General features: G+C 44.0%; 1 protein-coding gene across 1 annotated transcript in view; it reads right to left on the reverse strand.

Annotated features, from left to right (window-relative positions):
* The window catches only part of SLC12A4 (solute carrier family 12 member 4), a 435,256-nt gene that overhangs the window by 211,088 nt on the left and 202,393 nt on the right, over positions 1-21,775 (reverse strand). The window contains exons 9-11 of the mRNA XM_077456642.1: positions 16,804-16,968; positions 10,078-10,176; positions 1,232-1,289 (exon numbers count right to left, since the gene is read on the reverse strand). Of these exons, the coding sequence (XP_077312768.1) occupies positions 1,232-1,289; positions 10,078-10,176; positions 16,804-16,968 (322 nt within the window). The remainder of the gene's footprint in view (positions 1-1,231; positions 1,290-10,077; positions 10,177-16,803; positions 16,969-21,775) is intronic.

Raw genomic sequence — 21,775 nt, forward strand, 5'->3', positions numbered from 1 at the left:
CAGACCCCGACAACCAACGGCCAGGGTTGTCGGGAAGAGGCCCTTGTCCTCATCAACATGGGGACAAGGTGCTTTAGGGTGGGGGCACCCCCCCATGTTGAGGGCACGCGACCTGGTACGGTTTAGGAGGGGGGCCGCTCGTTCGTCCCCACCCCCTTTCCTGGCCGGCCAGGTACGGTAAGGATCTGGTATGGATCTGGGGGAACCCCCACGCCATTTTTTCGGCGTAGGGGGTTCCCCTCAAAATCCATACCAGACCTAAGGGCCTGGTATGCTCCTGGAGGGGGAACCCACGCCATTTTTTTTTTTTTTTATTTGGTATGGAGTTCTCTCTTGAGAGCTCATTCTCTGACTGGCCATGGCAAAAGTCGCCTAGCCTGGGGTGACTTAAAGTTGTGTTGTAAGTCGCCCCAAGTCATGTTGAAGTCGTGTCCAAGTTGCCTCCAAAAGTCGTGTTGAAAGTCGTGTTGCCCCTGTGTGACCCGGCTCTAACTGAACAAGCAGAAGTTAGAAGCTGATTGGCTACCATGCACAGCTGCAGATTCTAAGTACTCCAGTATTAATAAATCTCCTGAAACAAAGAGCTGCTCCAGGTGTCTGTATCATAATGATCTCTCCCCTCTCCAGGCGTGGGTGTGGCTCAATATGCAAGAACTGAACAAAAAAGTCAGGATGGCAGCACTCCAATGAAAAACGATTTCTTTATTATTTACAATAAAGCCATACAGCAAGGATAAAACCACTGATGCGTTTCACACTGCTACAGCAGTTGCTTATTCATAGCCATTTCTAGGAATAGCACCTGATGTAGCGGTGTGAAATGCATCAGTGGTTTTATCCTTGCTGTATGAATTTATTGTAAATAATAAAGAAATCGTTTTTCATTGGAGTGTGACTATCTAGACCTTTTTGTTCAGTTCTTGCATTAGTAAATCTCCCCTTGTGTGTCAAGTTTAGGCATCTGCTTGTTACAACACTTGACCCAGTTGTACAACAGCCCATTAAATGAATGGGCTGGCAGCATCTTACAGGCACAGTTCACCTTTACAGAAAAAATTGTAAATGCACATATTTTTGCAAAAAAAAGACTCAGTTCCCTGTTTTCGCCTTTCTCTGGATCAACTGTGGGTATAGGATTGCGTATATGGGATTGTATTATTTTTTTTTGGTTGACCTAGATCGACTTGTGTCAACCTTACTATGAACAACAACTGTACTATGAACAACTTACTTGTCACGTAAAACGACACCTTCGATGCAAGCTCCAAAAAGAATTACAGTGCTTAAATCTAAATAGTTAAGTTAAGATAATAAATACGTTGCAGCACAACAACTATTCAGTGAGCATATTTTACAATGAATATTATAGAGAACCATGGTAATAGGAAACAAATGATTTTAGTTCAATATTTTTTGATGTTAAAGAGGTTGTAACCCAAAGAAGAAAAACAAAAAAAGACCCTGATCCTTTAAAGCAGGTTAAACAGCATAATGCTTGTGCTGTCTAATTTGTCCCTTTCTATGCTGTAAAAAAACAGATTAATCCTGCCTATTCCTGTGCCCCCCTATGTAAGCTGACCATGGTAATCATGGCTGCTGATCCATAATACCGTGGTCAGTTTACGTGCCCCACTGCTCTCCTCTCTCCCCCTTCCTCACTGCCGGTCATCCGCTCCTGTGTGTGAACAATCTCTTCCTTGCCCCTCCTGCTGCTATTAGTAGCTGGCAGTAAAGTCAGAGTAGGATTACTGCAGGCCCCTCTGTTCTACCAAGTTATAATACAGTGTAAATGTTTAAAATTATGCTGGTAAATACTTTTTTTCAGATCACCCCTTTGGGGGTTACGTGACCTCCGGCCACTCCCCTACCCCAATCTAAGGGCCACAGAGGAAGGGGCTGAGCAGACAGCACAGAGGTCACGTGGCTTCTTGGCTGACATCAGAGGGATCTCATCCCCTCCCACTGTAGGGCTTAGATCAGGGGAGCAAGCGGCTGGAGGTCACATGACTGCACAGAAACCATCTGAAATAAGATATTTAACAGAATAATTTTATGCAAACATTTACACTGTAGTATATCTACATTGACTTTGCAACCACTGTAATACATTTCTAAACTGATGTTTAAAAAATTTTTATAAATTAAGAGTTTTTTCCAAAGAAGGCATAGCAGAAGCTTTTATATGAATGAAACTTGGTAGGTGGTAAGAATGAGATTAGAATTTGCACAAACATAAATATGCAGCAATTTTCCAGGATTTTCATTTCCCTTTAAAACGTCTGAAACTACGGTGCTCACTCAATTACCTGTGCAGCCTTTCAACCTTGTCTGCAGATAAGAATTGTAGGGGGGCTTGAAAACCCATTCCCTCAATAAAAAATGGGTGGGTTGAGAGCAGCCATAGTATCATTGAGCAGCCATAGTGGGAGAGCTGAAAACCGTATAAGGGGCCATTGGATAAATCAGTTTTCAACACTATGTTTGAATTCTGTAAACTGCAATGGTTGAGTGCATTATCTTGTGTGCCGTTCACGGGTCTTTACTTAAATCTGAAAGTCCTTTTCAGAAATGCTACATCGGTATCGAGAGAAATTTGGAATGCTAGCAAATCACCTCTCTAGCAGTCTTATTTGTTTTTGGTATTCTGGTTATTGCGGTCTATTTTTTAATTTAATTTTATTTTCTGGTTGACTTGAAGACAGCAGTCACTTTCTGCTGTTGATCTGTTCATATCAAGTAGTAGTAGTTTTTATGGCAGTTAAAATATACAGTAGCTCACACAATTGAGTATACCCCTCACATTTTTGTAAATATTGTATCATATCTTTTCATGTGACCACACTGAAGAAATTACACTTTGCTACAATGTAGAGTAGCGAGTGTACAGCTTGTATAACAGTGTAAATTTGTTGTCCCCTCAAAATTACTCAACACAGCCATTAATGTCTAAACCGCTTGGATTTAATTCAGCTTTACATGGGCACAATCCCCCCTCTTATTGATTTGAATGCAGTTTGTCACAAGGTTCATAATCTTTGGATTGTAGGAAATTAGAAGTAGGAGAAAAGTGAGGATGAGTCACTGCTGACTTACTCATTATACCTTTAAACTTCCACTAGAGCTATTGGATCCCATACATATATTAGGATTTTTAAAACAGCTTACCTGTAAAATCCATTTTCTTGGAGTACATCATAGGACACAGAGCCTCAAGTATTTACTTAGTGGGTTATGGGACTACCTTCAGGTGTTGACACTGGTATAACCAATACAGGAATTTGACTCCCCTATATAACCCCTCCTCCTTCCAGAAGCACTCAGTTTTTGTAACCAAGCAATATAAGCAATATACTCTCACCCCATAAAACAGAGGGGCGGGAGCTCTGTGTCCTATGATGTACTCCAAGAAAAGGATTTTACAGGTAAGCTGTTTTAAAAATCCTATTTTCTTTATTGTACATCATAGGACACAGAGTCTCAAGTATTTACTTAGTGGGATGTCTCATAGCAATGCTACTTGAGGGGAGGGAGACACAACCCGTAGGGCAACCCCAGATCTGAGGACTTTATACTGCTGCCTGCAGCACACTGTGCACAAAAGCGATATCCTCATTCCATCTTACATCCACTTGATAAAATTTAGAAAATGTATGTACTGAAGACCAAGTCACGGCCTTGCAGATCTGAGACATGGAGCCTGGTGACACACTGCCCAAGAAGCACCAACGCTCTGGTAGCGTGCGCCTTAACTTGAAAAGGGGGAATCTTTCCCTTTAAATCATAAAGTTTGAATTATAACTTGCCGAATCCACTTAGTGACAGTGGATTTTGACGTTGCCTGTGCCTTTTTTAGGACCCTCTGGCAGAATCAATAAGACGTCAGTCTTACGAATCTGAGCAGTTTTCTATAAATAGATCTTCACTGCTCTCACTACATCAAGACAATGTAGTGACTTTTCTTCCCTGGAACATGGTCTTGGGGAAAATGATAGCAAGACAATATCTTCATTCAGATGAAAGCCTGAAACCACTTTTGGCAAAAAGCCTGGATGAAGGTGTAACACCACTCTGTCCTCATGAATAAGTATGGCTCTTTACAAGAAAGAGTAGCCAATTCTGACACCCTCCTTGCTGAGGATATAGCAACCAAAAATACCAGCTTTCTTGTAAAACAGACTAAAGGACTATGCTGTAACGGTTCGAATGGCTGTTTTTGTAACAGAGACAAAACTAAATTTAAGTCGCAAGGGCTTAAGGGTGATTTAACTTGCGGATTAATCCGCAGCACTCCTTAAAACCCTGGACTAAAGAATGCATAGCAAGCGGCCTTTGAAATAAAAATTGATAAGGCTGAGACTTGGCCCTTACTCAGGGCCAACTTCATCTCTACACTTAATTGTAGAAAGGCAAGAATTCTGCCTATATCTCTGAGGGTACCAACCCTTGGATTCACACCAGGAAACACAAGCTTTCCAGACTCTTGTATATAGCTCTAGAAGCTGGCTTCCTAGCAATAATCAAAGTAGAGATAACTGACCTGGAAAGCCCACGTTTCTTCAGAATGTGGGGCTCGATAGCCAGGCCGTTAAATTTAGCATTCATAAAGTAGGATGGAATATCGGCCCCTGTGATTGCAGGTCTGGCCTTAGTGGAAGGAGCCCTGAACCCTCCACTGCCATCTTTACGATTTCTGCGTACCATGACCTTCTGGCCCATGCTGGTGCTACCAGTATTACCGACTTTCTTTCCAGCTTGATCCTGCAAAGAAGCTGAGGCAGCAACTCAATTGGGGGAAATGCATAGATCAATGAGAACTGATCCCACGGGGTCACCAACGCATCTGTTCCGTATGCGAGTGGGTCCCTTCTCCTGGACACAAAGTTGACTAGCTTTGCGTTGAATCTGGATGCTTAAAAGGTCTATGTCCGGAGTCCCCCATCTTTGGAAATTAGCCCAAAAAAATTTCGGTATGAAGAGACTATTCCCCCAGGAATAACTGTCACTGCCACTTCTATACGCCCGGAATGAAACTGCTGATACGCATGAGACATTCTCTTCTGCCCAAGTTAGAATCTGGTTCACCTCTGTCTGAGCTGAGAGACTTTTGGTGCCCCCTTAGTGATTGATATAGGCCACAGCCGTGACATTGTCGGATTGAATCCTGACAGGACAATTCTTTAACCTAGAGGTCCAGGTTCTCAGAGCCAGATAAACTGCCCGAATCCCTAGAATGTTGATGGGCAAGGCTCTTTCAGTTCCTGATCACTGTCCCTGGACAGTCGTTCTCTCTAGTACTGCTGTCCCCCCCCCCCCCCCAGACTAGAAGGCTGGCATCTGTCATTACTACCTTCCAGATAATTGGTCTGAAGGACCTTCCCTTCAGCAAGTTCTGAGTTAAGCCGCGTACACACGGGCAGACTGTCTGGCCAACTAAGTCCGTCAGACAATCTGACAGACAGTCCGTCCTACTTTTGAATGAACGGACTTGACCACACACGATGAACAGACAGTCCGCTGAAAGCTTGCGTGATGACGTGTACAGCACGTACGACGGGACTAGAAATACGACGTCCAATACACTGCAATGCAACCTTCGGCCGTGTAAATCCTTTCTGAGCATGCGCCATACTTAGTCCGTCCAACTTGCCTACTCACGAGCGGACTGTCCGCTGAAACCAAAGTTGGACGGACAATATTACGGAAATTCCGAAAGACTTAGTCCGCCAGACTGTCCGCTGAAACACGTTTCAGCGGACTAAGTTGGACAGACAGTCCGCCCGTGTGTACGCGGCCTTAGTAACCACCAATTGAGGCTTTGGGACACTCTTGGGGACCGCCGCATTGGCAAATCCAAAGCTTGAATCGTCTTGTTCCAAGCAGACAGGACACTGTTTTGAAACAGTCTCGGTTGGAATTGGGCATAGGGAACTGCTTCTAATGAACCTACCATCCTTCATAACAACCTACAAAGGTGAATTGAAGGATTTCTCTTTGACCTGATCATCCCCACCAGCTCTTGTATGGAGCTGATCTTTGCGGGAGGCAAGAACAACCTTTTCTGGGCTGTGTCTATGATCAGGCCCAGATACTCCAGCCTCTTTAGTGGCTTTAAGGAGGATTTCTTTAGGTTGAGAATCGAACCCAGTCTCTCCAGGTAACTGCTTGTAATGGCTACACCTTGCTTCAAGCGAGCCACTGACTGGTCTATTAACAATAGATCATCAAAGTGAGCCAAGACAGTTATGCCCTGTGCCCTTAACTTGGCTAGAGGTGGGGCTAGTAATTTTGTGAATACCATGGGTTCCTGTAGCAAGCCCGAAGGGGCACAGGTACAAACTGAAAGTGCTTTTGTTCTACTTTGAACCACAGAAACCTCTGGTGAGGAGGAAATATAGGGACATGCAGATATGCATCTCTGATGTTGATGGATGCCAGAAGTTCTCCTCCTTATAGGATGGAAACAAATGACTCCATGCGAAAGGAGCGGATCTTCAGGAACGGATTTAGATTCCGTAGATCTAGAATTGATCTGACATCTCCATTTGGCTTTGGTACTGTAAAAAGGTTTGAGTAAAACCCCAAACTGCTTTTGTGCGGGAATCTGTATGATCACCCCCTAAGACAATAATCTGTCTAATGCTTGCAACACGGATTGCCTTTTGCCAAACTTCTGAGTACCTCAGAAGTCTTCCCCCCCTCCCCTTGGTGAGGGGAGATGCCTCTTCATGACGAGGCCTTGGTATTCTGCGTTGCAGACTTGTGGCCCCAGGTCTTCCTTTGTGCCTGGGTTTGACCCTGAGGTCTTCCTCTATAGTCTGATGGCGGACACCGTCACCCATGCCTAGAGGTGGATGCACACAGCGCGGGAGAAAAAATGCGTTTAAGTGAAGGACATTTATATTTTCCTTTTGACTGGCAAAAGAGTACTCTTCCCGCTAGAATTTGTTTGGATATATTTATCCAAACTATCGCCAAATAGTCGTTCTCCTTTAACGGGAAAACTATTTGGAAGGTTCTTGCAAGGTGCTTCAGCTGACCAACCCTTTAACCAAAGGGTCCTTCGCATATGTACTAGTACAAGCGCAAGGTGTGATGCCTGATGAATATAATCCTTCATAGCATCAATGGCAAAGCATAATGCTCTTGGTAGGTTAGCCAACGGGCCTGCTGTGTAGGGAGCTCGTTAAGAGCATCTGTGAACTGGTCCTTTAAGGACTGGCATATGTCTATAGCTGCAATTGAAGGCTAAGTCAGGGTCCCTGCTAAGGAAAAAGAGGATTTTAACAAACTTTCAAACTTCTTATCTGTTGGATCCTTAAGCATGTGTATTGTCAAATGGAAATTTAAACTTTTATTCACGTTGGAAATCGCAGCGCCAACTGCTGGAACTTTCCATCTTTATAGTGATTTTTTTTTTTTTTTTTCATAGAGAATCTCTTAGGAGAAAAAGGCTTATCCGGATAATCCCATTTGGTATAAATAAGCTTTTCTAGTAATGCATGGATGGGAAATGCATGCAAAGGCTGTAAAGGTTTCAAGGAACCAAGGAGGAGACTGGACCTTCAGCTAACTCTGTTAAGGGTAGCATGAAAGTGGAGCGAACCATCTCTGTAAGGCTCTGTACTTCAGATTGTGAAACTGAAACATCAAATATTGTTTCTTCCACAGAGGAATAATCGGCCTGTTTTTCCTCTCGATCATCTGAGGATAATACCTCATCTTGTTCCCACAATCCCCTTGGACCCTCCACTGCTTGTAAAGAATTTAAGGTGAGGGAGGGGGATCTAGGACGCTTCCTATCCACCTAGATGGAGGATGCGATTAAAGTCGCTAATCTTCCATCTAAACCTTGCAGGGCAGAGGAAAATGCATCTTCAGTCACATATAGAGGGGCTGAAGTGTGTGAAGCAGTTGCACCACCACTAGCTTCCAATGATTCACCCAAGCTTGCCATATCTGGTATCTCTGGTGGGGAAGACAGTATGGCGGCATGGCTGGGGTTCCCATCGCCTGGAAATGCCTGCTTTACACTTCTTACGCTGCTGTGTCTCCTTAGTGCGATGTGGCTGTAGGCTGTAACAGACTCTTTTCAGTTAAGCTTGTGCATACTGAGAGCGTTTGTGTTACCAGCATCAGGTGAAAACCGGATTGGCGTCCTCAACATCTTCCACCCTTAGCGCCGTGTGTTTTCAGACTGTGAAGCTGTGTGGACATCCTTACGACCTACACACAGTGCCGCCCGACTGCAGGAGCATGCCCCTTAGCAAACCCGCCCCCTCCTCCTCAGCCTAACAGTCTGTGCTTGCGCGCTCTGTTTCTTATCTAAAACATAGACACGAGAGGAGGCTGCAGCGTTGCCTGCAATGCCGTATCTTTTCCCCAATAGAAAGTACTGCCTCTAACAACAGGCTAGGGAATCTTAAATAAAAAAAAAAAACAAAAAAAAAACAGCAAGCTAAGTACATGAGGGCAAGTTTTATAGATAAAAAACTGGAAATGGCCACCGCGCCTCCCGGGGAGGAGGGAGGGGGAATCTTTATCAGCAGTAAACTTCAACCTGTGCAATGCTGTTTCTATAACTGCTGTATCCCCTTGATTCCTCTAGAAGAGGCCGTTCACTGAGAACCCCCCTCTGGCTGCTGGGACCACACATGGGCTGTTTATAACCAGACACAGAGCTACTGAAGCATCACATTAAGGTATGTGTAGCTTACTCTCTCTAGGGGAGACATTTTAAAGGCATACAGTTTTAAATATATGGAAGGAAAGCATAGGCACCTTTTACAGTTCCTAGCCTCTTCCCTTACCTTTTCCTCGCTGCAGGATACTGCTGATTCACAGACAGATCCAAACTTCACCCATCACGGTGGGTAGCGTAATAAAATCTTCAAAGACTGGGCCCCTTTTTTTAAAAAAGGGGTTCCACTCTTTTGGGCGTTGTATAGCACCCCTCAGTACAACTTTAGGTAATTGTCAGGGCTGGCTTAGCCCTTCCTCCTCTGGGCTGGCTGCTCAGCTGCCAGCTAATTGCTAGCTCTCTTCTCTTTCCACAGTTACCAGCTGTTCCCGATGATACTCGTCTGACCTGCCTATTTAAAGCCTTCCTGCTCACTTTTTCATTTGCCTTCGTGTTGGTCACATCACAGTGAACCATCTCTTGCTGTTTGTTTCACGACTGGCTTGCTGACATCCCACCTGGCTTCTTATCCTGCTTGTGGTTGTTTTCCTTTGATCCCTGACTTCCGGCCTGGCTGATTACCCGATCTGGTTAATGAACTTTGGACTGGCTGACTACCCGATCTGGCTACTGGACTCTGGCTATGCTTGACTACGCTTTTTCCTATTTACCTTTTTATTTTTATTAATAAACAAGTGTGATTTGATTGTACTTCTGTCTCTGTCTGTTTCATGGTTCCTGACAGTAATGTAGCAAGACCAAAAAGAGTCCTGGTTCCTAGGGTCCAGCTCTCAAAGAAAAGCGTTACAGGCAAAACTTTGTTTTTCAATGCGAGGCCCGGGTACCATCCTATGGCCACAGTGGCGTGGGTGGATCTGGTTGTGGAGGTTTTTTAAATCCAGCATGAATCCCTCCTGGAGCTCCACAGAGCACATCTTCACTCGTGACCAACACCTTAGACACTGGCGAAAAAACAGAGTGCTCCTGGAAGGAGGAGGGGTTATATAGGAGAGTCAACTTCCTGTATTGGTTATACCAGTGTCAACACCCGAAGGTAGGCCCATAACCTACTAAGTAAATACTTGGGGCTATGTGTCCTATGATGTACGATAAAGAAAATTTTTTTTTTCTGGCATAGGACCTTCAGTGAGCCTAGAAAAAACATAGAAATTAACTCTGTCTGTTGGCTGCATATATTATAAATTATTCCAATGCACGTGTTACTATTTCTTTTTTTATAATTCAATATAAATTTTCTCAAAAATATTGTTTAGCTGTAATCATAATAAAGAAAATATATAAAACAGTATGCATTCAATTTAATACTCTAACAAATTATATTTTTTACCCCACCAACATTACTACACACAACTTGAGCCCCAGACAAATGTTGAGGATACAGACAATGGACGTTGTGACTATGGCTAAAATGGTGCCAACAGGAATTGATTTTTGTGCATCTCTTAGGTCCCCAGATCGATTACTTCCTGCCATTATACCTGCAACAGACAAAGTATTTATGTCACACTTCATGTTAAGCAATAAGATAAAGCCTTTTATTTTACACAAATAATAAACTGAATAATTTCTAAATCAGCTTACAACAAGCTTTATTATTGTGATTAGCTGTGATTGGTCAAAGCTAATCACATGGTACAGATGGACTGTTATCGGCCATGTACCATGTGATTGACCAATCACATGGTACCTGCCTTAAAAACATTCCATCACAAACACACACACCTCTCTGGCCACCTTACTGACAGACATACATCATCATTCCCTCACCCCATTGCCAAACACACCTCCTCAACTCCTGATTTGCACCCCGCCCCCCATCCCACCAGCACAATCACAGAAATTTCAAATCCCCTGGCTGGTAAAGCGGTGATCATCGCTCTCCAGGTGCAATGGGGACAGGGTCCAGTGTAAGTTCACCTTATAGATTTCTGTAAAGGTGAACTTACACTTTAAGCCACCTACACAGTTCTCTTTCCCAACTTTTTTTTACATAGAGTGGGGTGAGACTAGCGCAATGTATTAGAAGCATATAAGACAAATAAATAAGGCAAGAAGGCATTTCCTCATGAGCACAGTGTCTCAAATGAAGTAAGAACTAATTTTTAAAGCTGGGCTTAGAATTCCTTTATTTGAAACATTGCAGTCAATACCTGGGGGCAAGGGCTAAGATCTTTAGTAAATGTATTAACACCTTCCCGCCCCCGCCTATAGCAGAATGACGGATGGGTGGTGGCTTTACCATCCTAAATGGGCGCCATATGACGTCCTCTCAAAAGGCGATGCTCGTGGCATGATCTGTCACCGGCTGTGTCCACCGGACACAGCAAAATTACTGATCAATGTAGCAGCTCCAGTCAGTGTCCCTGGTCCCCGACACACAGGTTATATCATGATGCTGTAATGCACTGGTAACAGTATGCCAAAAAATAAATTGTTTACAATTTTTGTTTACTTTCTTCATTTTCCAAAAAAATTATGATAAAAAAATTACAATTTCAAAAAACCCACCATGCCTCTTACTAAATACCTTGGACTGTTTACTTTCCAAAAAGGGGTAATTGGGGGATGTTTGTACTGTCCTGGCATTTTAGGGCCTCAAGAAATGATAGGCAGTCAGTACGCCAGGATTGATCAATTCATCACCTACAGAATAATGTACACTGATTTGGGTTGTTTTTACCAAAGAAACGTAGCAGAATATATTTTGACCTCAATTTATAAAGCTAGATTACATTTTACCGTATATACTCGAGTATAAGCCGAGATTTTCAGCCCATTTTTTTAGGCTGAAAGTGCCCCCCTCGGCTTATACTCGAGTCACCGCCGTCTGCCTACCCGATCTGTGTGTCGTGCAGACAGACGGCGGCCATTCCACTATTCAAAAGCCACGCCTCCCTGTCTGTGATAGGCTGTCATACTACGGACGAGGATGAGAGGATGTCCGTGATAGGCGGAACACTGACTGCTGGGAAATTGAGTGTTCCGCCTATCACAGACAGGGAGGCGCGGCTTTTGAATAGTGGAATGGCCGCTGTCTGTCACAGATCGGTGCAAAATGGCACAGGTAGGCTGCGATGGACACAGGCAGGCATGGATGGACACAGGCAGGCAGGCATGGATGGACACAGGCAGGCAGGCATGGATGGACACAGGCAGGCAGGCATGGATGGACACAGGCAGGCAGGCATGGATGGACACAGGCAGGCAGGCATGGATGGACACAGGCAGGCAGGCATGGATGGACACAGGCAGGCAGGCAGGCAGGCATGGATGGACACAGGCAGGCAGGCAGGCATGGATGGACACAGGCAGGCAGGCAGGCATGGATGGACACAGGCAGGCAGGCCTGGATGGACACAGGCAGGCAGGCATGGATGGACACAGGCAGGCAGGCATGGATGGACACAGGCAGGCAGGCATGGATGGACACAGGCAGGCATGGATGGACACAGGCAGGCAGGCATGGATGGACACAGGCAGGCAGGCATGGATGGACACAGGCAGGCAGGCATGGATGGACACAGGCAGGCAGGCAGGCATGGATGGACACAGGCAGGCAGGCAGGCATGGATGGACACAGGCAGGCAGGCATGGATGGACACAGGCAGGCAGGCATGGATGGACACAGGCAGGCAGGCAGGCATGGATGGACACAGGCAGGCAGGCAGGCATGGATGGACACAGGCAGGCAGGCATGGATGGACACAGGCAGGCAGGCATGGATGGACACAGGCAGGCAGGCATGGATGGACACAGGCAGGCAGGCATGGATGGACACAGGCAGGCAGGCATGGATGGACACAGGCAGGCAGGCATGGATGGACACAGGCAGGCAGGCAGGCATGGATGGACACAGGCAGGCAGGCATGGATGGAGGCAGGCAGGTATGGATGGACACAGGCAGGCAGGCATGGATGGAGGCAGGCAGGCATGGATGGACACAGGCAGGCATGGATGGACACAGGCAGGCATGGACACAGGCAGGCATGGATGGACACAGGCAGGCATGGATGGACACAGGCAGGCATGGATGGACACAGGCAGGCATGGATGGACACAGGCAGGCATGGACACAGGCAGGCATGGACACAGGGATGGACACTGTAACAGTAGCTGCTGCATGTCTCACCCTCGGCTTATACACGAGTCAATACGTTTTCCCAGTTTTTTTGTGGTAAATTAGGGGCCTCGGCTTATATTCGGATCGACCTATACTCGAGTATATACGGTATAACCGAAACAAAAAAAAACATGTTTTTTCCAAACTGTTAGGTATTTTTTCATTATACAGCAAAAAAATATTAAATACCACCAAAAGAAAGCACTGTTTCAAAAAATCATAAAAATGTAATTTGGGTACAGTGTTACATAAATAATTATTTGTCATTCAAACCGTGACAGCACTGTAAGCTGAAAATTGGCTTGGGCAGCAAGGGGGTTTAAAGTGTCTGGTACTGAGGTAGTTAAATGTCCAATCAAAAAAAGATGAGGAAAAGAGCTCAAACAAAACAATGAATAAAACAATAATATAAGTGTGGCATTATGTTTTTTTAAAGAGGGGCATTTTTACATTTCAATGACCCCTTTATCAGAGAAGAATGAGAATCAACAGTTGGAGAGGTACCTCAAATGATTTGAGTGAGGATGCCTCAACAACTGACACAGTTTCATGTGAAACTCACCTAGGACTTTTAAAAATGATGGCCCCTTTTACACTTGTGCAACTTGTCCTGCGACTTGGGACTGCAAAGTCTCATGACAAGTTGTAACCCATGATTTCCAATGAGTACCATTCATATCTGTGCGATTTCAAGTCGCACCAACTTCAAAAGTAGTCCCTGCACTACTTTGGTCCAACTTTAATGCGTGTTGAGGTCCACAGCCCTCAAGTTTACACAAGCCTTCCCTGAAATCGAGGTAAAATAGCATGACTTTCAAGTCGCGGCAGTGTGAAAGAGGCAGGAAGCTAACTAACTAGAAGAGGCAGAAAAAAAGAAAAGAAAGGGGAGGTGCAAATATTAGCGAAGGCAAGGACAATAGAGCAGAAAGCACAGGAAACAGAGGAAGGTTTAAGTGAATTTCTGTTATATGAAGATCATATAATTGCTTTAGGTAGGGCATTAACCTTCTGCCCAGTGGACAGAGGACACAAGTTTGAAGTATCTAAATCTTTAAAACTTTCCCTCTATTGTATTCTATTTAAAAAGTGGTAAAATGAATCCAAGACCCACGTGTGGGTAAAGTGAATCCTTGTAGAGAAAGATGATGATATCATCAATGATGATATTTCTTTGGATGAATACTGAGAGAACGTGTGAGAGGAGGTTTTTTAGCATTAACACATTTTCCATGATGATATTCTGTTTCAGAATACTGATGTAGCTCTGCATTTATAGAAGATAATTATTTGTAAAACATTCAATGCGCCATGATTCTGCTCATCTTGTGATAGAACAAGAGTTCAAGTATTTGATGGAGGAACTGGATAAGGTTGTGAGAAGATCATTTATAAAATATAAAGTGTCTTGAAAAAGTATTCATACCACTGGACATTTTCCACATTTTGTCATGTTACAACCAAAAACATAAATGTATTTTTTGGGGGCTTTTATCTGATAAACCAACACAAAGTGGCACATAATCGTGAAACAGAATGAAAAGAATAAATGGCTTTTACATTTTTTTTACAAATGATTATCTTAAAAGTGTGGCGTGCATTTGTATTCAGCCCACTTTACTCTGATATACCCAGCTAAAATCTAGTGGAACCAATTGCCTTCAGAAGTCACCTAATTAGTAAACAGAGTCCACCTGTGTGGATTTTAATCTCAATATAAATACAGCTGTTCTGTGAAGCCATCATTTGTTAGAGGAACTTAGTGAACAAACAGAATCATGAAGGCCGAGGAACACACCAGACAGGTCAGGGATAAGGTTTAAAGCAGGGTTGGGTTAGAAAACAATATCCCAAGCTTTGACCATCTCACAGTCCACTGTTCAATCCATTGTTCGAAAATGGAAAGAGAATGGCACAACTTCAAACATACCAAGACATGGCTGTCCACCTAAACTGACAGGCCTGGCAAGGAAAGCATTAATTAGAAAAGCAGCCAAGAAGCCCATGGTAATTCTGGAGGAGCTGCAGAGATCCACAGCTCAAGTGGGAGAATCTGTCCCCAGGACAACTATTAGTCATGCACTCCACAAATCTGGCCTTTTTGGAAGATTGGCAAGAAGAAAGCCATTGTTGAAAGAAAGCTATAAGAATTCCCAATTGCAGTTTGCGAAAAGCCATGTGGGGGTGTCACAATCTAGGGAGAGGCCGAGATGCTGAGAGGGCTCTCCTTGCGGCCGAGTGCAGCACAACCCTGAAGATGACACAGGGATGCGGTGCCCACAGTAGCACAGGTTGCCTGGTAGCAGCAGCAGTTGATAACCGCTGAGTAAACAAGTCACCGGAGGCAACTGTGCAAGGAGGTCCAGGAGAGAGATAACAGAAGTCCAATAGCAGGGTCAAGGCCAGGCCGAGGGTCAAACACAGAAGATCAGTCCTGAGATCGGAGCAACGGGTCCTGAGCTGAAGACCGGAGAGCAGGAGCCAAGCCAAGCTGAGATCGGGTGCAGGGAGCAGACAAGGGACGTCGGGTACAAGCCAGAGGTAGGAGCCAGGAGAACAACAGGAGCAGGTCAAACAAGCCGGGTCGGTACACAGGAGATCAGACAGCAGGAATCACGGGCACAGGTACACAGGAGAAGCTGACGATAATCCAGCGGTGCGGCATTGTCAGGTGAATGTTTAAATAGGCAAGGTGCCTAGGTCACGTCGAGTGCGCGCTATAGCGTTCGTACGCCTACGACGTGTAACGTTATGCGTTCGTATCACACCGCGTACTCGCACTCGATCAGACGCAACGTCGGGCGTTCGTCTTGGAACCACATTGCTGATGCGCGTTAACACGAACGTACCTCGCGAGGTTGTGCCTATTTCTCTGACAGGGGGACACAGCAAACATGTGGAAGAAGATGCCCTGGTCAGATGAGATGCTGTGTGTGGCGGAAAACTAACACTGCGTATCACCCTGAACACACCATCTCTACTATGAAACATGGTGGTAACAGGATGCTTTTCTGAAGCAGGAAAAGGAAAGTTGGTCAGAGTTGATGGGAAAATGGATGGAGCCAAATAAAGGTCAATCTTTGAAAACCTGTTAGAGCCTGCAAAAGACTTGAGACTGGGGTGGAGGTTCACTTTACAGCCAGACAACAATAGAATGGTTTAGATCAAAGCATATTCATGCTTTAGAATGTCTCAGTCAAAGTCCAGACGTAAATCCAATTGAGATTCTGAGAGCTTGTTCTATTTTCCAAAGAAGAATGGGCATACATTTTACTCTCTGAATGTGTAAAGCTGGTTTTGCATTTGCAAAGCTTGCATTGAAAGGTGGTTCTTCAAACTATTGACTCGAGGAGGGGGGAGGGCTGAATACAAAAGCACACCACACTTTTTCCGATATTTGTAAACAATTTTGAAACGCATTTATCATTTTCCTTTCACATTCAATTATGTGCCACTTTGTGTTGGTCTATCACATAAAATACCAATAAAATACACTTATGTTTTTGGTTGTAACATGACAAAATGTGAAAATTTTTAAGGGGTATGACTACTTTTTCAAGGCACTGCAATCCTTTATATACGCGATTATTGGAAATTTTCATGTATAGTTGTGCAGCCGATTATGACATCTAGAGAGCTGTTTAAGGAAATTGATTAGGTCCTGGCAAGATATATACAGCTCTTCTGATATTCATGTCACTGTGTATGAGGTATGCAGACTACTGATGTGAATCTCTTGGAAGGATAATTCCAATTGCCTATTTGTATGTAATGGGGAGGAAAAAAACGTTTTTTTCCATTAGGACATTTAATATTAATAAACTGTATTAGATAAATTAGTGCGCTCATCAGTCCACTGTATTCCTCTTTATTATTGTTTTGGAATTATACAAGCTTGGGGAACGTATCCCATCAACAGTGGTGGCAATTTTGGGGAAGTAGCAAAATGCAGTTTTGTTTTATATTTTTTTGGTCTCAAAATGCTTACCTGTCACGGATGGAAAAAAGATACCAACAAGTACAGTAAAGGTGGTTGTGATGTCAGCCAAGACGTACAGATGAAGGTTACTTTTTGATCCCAGAACATCTATGGAATGCTTGTTGGATTTCTCAATAATAGCACCTTTATCTAAGTAATTGCTCCACAGGTTGTCTACCAAAAAAATAGGAAGCATGGATAATTATTCTTAGGGAAAAGATAGAGGGTCATATGCGAAAGTATTAAATAGTAAAATAATGCCACCTCTGTGTAGAAAACAAACGTCACGTATAGAGCAATTCCAGGTACCATAAAATTAATGTGACACTATTAAAATAAATCAATTTTTTTTTTACCCTTGCTATCAATGCATGATCTACAAGATAGATGGGCAGAGGAGAAGGAAGTGTACATAATTTACAAGTACAGGGGTTAAATATGACATCAGTTTATCACATGCAATATTAAGAATTTAGTGTACCTTGTTCAATGTTCATGCAATAAACAGTACATAGGAAGGACCACCAGGATGCTTAGATAGGTTGAGGGAACACATATACAACATTAGGAAGGGCATATGTACCAAGAGCCTGTCTGCACACTTTAGGAAATATCATAATAGTGACCCAGCAGGAATAAAGTTCATGGCCATTGATAAATTGAGACCACACTGGAATGTTTGCGCCACTGGGCCTGAACGTGGTTGTTGACATCAATTATTTTATTGATAATAGTTATTGTCATTGTTTATATATTATACGCATTTCTTTATTTAAATAGCCTGTAGCGATTTCATATACAGACGGGTCTCCATATTACAAACATCTGACTTACAAACTGAGGGAGACAACAGAAAGTGACAGGAAATCTACCTCTAGGAAGGGAAATTCACTTCTGTGAGAGTCATCTTAAGAAAAAGGGGTCTCCAGTAAAGCTTTATCACCAATTCTTATTTACACAACAACCCAACAATTTCAAAATCCAATTGTCATAGGGACAGAAAGTGAGGTGAAATCTTCTTAACAGTGCCACAAAAAAAAAACAGCAAAACAAATGTTACAGGCGTGTTAACCCTTCCCTATACTATCCAAAAAACGTAAAAGATTATTATTTTGGCTGGAGCTACACTTAAAAAATGTACCTGTTACGACTTACAAACAAATTCAACTTAAGAACAAACCTACAGGCGATATCTTGTTTGTACCCGGGGACCGCCTGCATATTCATATTCATAAGGAACCCTTTGATTTTGATTTGAGTGCCCATCAATCTGTGTCTGGGTGCTCTTAGGGAACCTTAGTTTATATCTTTTTAATCTGTTCTAATCAGTTGTTGCTTCTGTTGTTACTATTAGATTACAGTAAAATTGTGCCTTGCTACTTATTTTGGTCTCTATTAGTTGGACTGCCTTCATGGTAATTTGCCATTCCAAACCTATTAACACAATTTGGCTTTTAAGAAAATGGCAGCTGTGACTACAATGAAATAGTGCCCATATAACAATATACTGGAACACCGTTCCCGAATATGATGGATCGCAGGAAAGATAGCTGCTGTGACTACAACAAAATGGCATTCAAACTTTAATTGGTGCTCTAGCGTCTTTGCTTAACTCAGCAGGAGGCTATTTAACCACTTTCAGACCGGACCATTTTGCTGGTAAATGACCAGAGGTCTTTTTACACTTTGGCACTGCGCTGCTTTAACTGGTAATTGCGCGGTCATGCAATGTTGTACCCAAACAAAATTTGCGTCCTTTTCTTCCCACAAATAGAGCTTTCTTTTGATGGTATTTGATTGCCTCTGCGATTTTTATTTTTTGCGATATAAACGTAAAAAGACCGCAAATTTTGAAAAAAAATGATATTTTCTACTTTTTGTTATTAGAAAAATCCAATAAACTCAATTTTAGTCATACATTTAGGCCAAAATGTATTCAGCCACATGTCTTTGGTAAAAAAAAAGTCAATAATTGTATATTTATTGGTTTGCGCAAAAGTTGTCACATCTACAAACTAAGGTACGTTTTCTGGAATTTACGCAGCTTTTAGTTTACGACTGCCTATCTCATTTCTTGAGGTGCTAAAATGACAGGGCAGTACAAAACCCCCCCAAATGACCCCATTTTGGAAAGTAGACCCCCTAAGGAAATTGATAAGAGGCATGTTGAGCCCATTGAATATTTTATTTTTTTGCCTCAAGCGATTGAATAATGACAAAAAAAAAATTTTTTTTTTTTTTTTACACAAAGTTGTCACTAAATGATATATTGCTCACACATGCTATGGGCGTATGTGAAATGACACCCCAAAATAAATTCTGCTGCTTCTCCTGAGTACGGGGATACCACATATGTGGGACTTTTTGGGAGCCTAGCCGCGTACAGGGCCCCGAAAACCAAGCACCGCCTTCAGACTTTCTAAGGGCGTAAATTTTTGATTTCACGCCTCACTACCTATTACAGTTTTGAAGGCCATAAAATGCCAAGATGGCACAAAACCCCCACAAATGACCCCATTTTAGAAAGTAGACACCCCAAGCTATTTGCTGAGAGGCATGTTGAGTCCATGGAATATTTTATATTTTGCCACAAGTTGCGGGAAAATTACAAACTTTTTTTTTTTTTTTTTTTTTTTCACAAAGTTGTCACTAAATGATATATTGCTCATGCATGCCATGGGCATATGTGAAATGACACCCCAAAATAAATTCTGCTGCTTCTCCTGAGTACGGGGATACCACATATGTGGGACTTTTTGGGAGCCTAGCCGCGTACGGGGCCCCGAAAACCAAGCACCGCCTTCAGGCTTTCTAAGGGCGTAATTTTTTGAGTTCACTTCTCACTACCTATTACAGTTTTGAAGGCCATAAAATGCCAAGATGGCACAAAACCCCCACAAATGACCCCATTTTAGAAAGTAGACACCCCAAGCTATTTGCTGAGAGGCATGTTGAGTCCATGGAATATTTTATATTTTGCCACAAGTTGCGGGAAAATTACAAACTTTTTTTTTTTTTCACAAAGTTGTCACTAAATGATATATTGCTCACGCATGCCATGGGCATATGTGAAATGACACCCCAAAATAAATTCTGCTGCTTCTCCTGAGTACGGGGATACCACATATGTGGGACTTTTTGGGAGCCTAGCCGCGTACGGGGCCCCAAAAACCAAGCACCGCCTTCAGGCTTTCTAAGGGCGTTACAGTTTTGAAGGCCATAAAATGCCAAGATGGCACAAACCCCCCCCCCCAAATGACCCCATTTTAGAAAGTAGACACCCCTAAATTTAGGGGTACACTAGTGAGACTAGGTAATAAATGGCGGGTGCCCTGAAACTATAAAAAAATAACTAACCAACCAGCGTCACCTGTAACAGTTATATGGTGATCACTGGTGAAAGGGTTAACTAGGGGGCAATCAGGGGGCTTTATGCGGTAGTATATGGGGGTCCCTGGCGCTATAAAAAGCTGCGGCGAACCTAAATACCTACCTGCCTAACTAGCGTCACCTGTGACACTAATACAGCGATCAGAAAAACGATCGCTTATTAGGCTGGGTTCACACTGGAGCGATGCGGGAACGCCACGAATGCGCGGCGGGTTCCCGCATCGCATGCCTCCCGGCGGCAGTTCACACTGCCCTATGCGAACTGCTGGGAGTGTCAGTGAAATGTTAATGACACCCCCAGATCAGTTCGCATATCGCAGTGCGATCTGCAAACTTGGATCGCATGGTGTGAACACCCATGCGATCCGATTCTGCTGCGGACCAAAAAAAGGGTCCCGTGCGAGTTTGCGGCGGGTGCGGCGGGTGCGACACGAATTCAGCCATACTATCTGTATAGCTGAACTCGAATCGCACAGAGATCGGATGTGATTTGCACTGCAGTGCGGTGCGAATCACATCCGTTCTCATAAACCGCTGCAATGTGAACCCAGCCTTAGTGACACTGGCGACGGGGGGTGATCACGGGGTTAAACCTTTATTGGGGGGGTTAGGGGGGTACCTTAGAACTAAAGGGGGCTAACCCTAACTGCCCTAACAGTTATTAGTCACAAATGACACCTGCCGGGTGATCAGGGGGTTAAACCTTTATTAGGTAATAAATGGCGGGTGCCCTGAAACTATAAAAAAATAACTAACCAACCAGCGTCACCTGTAACAGTTATATGGTGATCACTGGTGAAAGGGTTAACTAGGGGGCAATCAGGGGGCTTTATGCGGTAGTATATGGGGGTCCCTAGCGCTATAAAAAGCTGCGGCGAACCTAAATACCTACCTGCCTAACTAGCGTCACCTGTGACACTAATACGGCGATCAGAAAAATGATCGCTTATTAGGCTGGGTTCACACTGGAGCGATGCGGAAACGCCGCGAATCCGCGGCGGGTTCCCGCATCGCATGCCTCCCGGCGGCAGTTCACACTGCCCTATGCGAACTGCTGGGAGTGTCAGTGAAATGTTACTGACACCCCCAGATCAGTTCGCATATCGCAGTGCGATCTGCAAACTCGGATCGCATGGTGTGAACACCCATGCGATCCGATTCTGCTGCGGGCCAAAAAAAGGGTCCCGTGCGAATTTGCGGCGGGTGCGGCGGGTGTGGCGGGTGCGGCGAATGGCTGAACTCGAATCGCACAGAGATCGGATGTGATTTGCACTGCAGTGCGGTGCGAATCACATTCGTTCTGCAGTGCGGTGCGAATCACATTCGTTCTCATAAACCGCTGCAATGTGAACCCAGCCTTAGTGACACTGGCGACGGGGGGTGATCACGGGGTTAAACCTTTATTGGGGGGGTTAGGGGGGTACATTAGAACTAAAGGGGGCTAACCCTAACTGCCCTAACAGTTATTACAGTCACAAATGACACCAATGCAAAAAAAAAAAAAAAAAAAAAAAATGACATTGGTGTCACTGTGACTGGGGGGGCAGGGGTAATTGGGGGGGTGATCGGGGGGTAAAGGGGGGGTGTGAGT

This window comes from Lithobates pipiens, unplaced genomic scaffold, assembly GCF_037356315.1.
Source record: "Lithobates pipiens isolate NorthernLeopardFrog02 unplaced genomic scaffold, aLitPip1_a1.2 Scaffold_10, whole genome shotgun sequence".
NCBI lineage: Eukaryota > Metazoa > Chordata > Amphibia > Anura > Ranidae > Lithobates > Lithobates pipiens.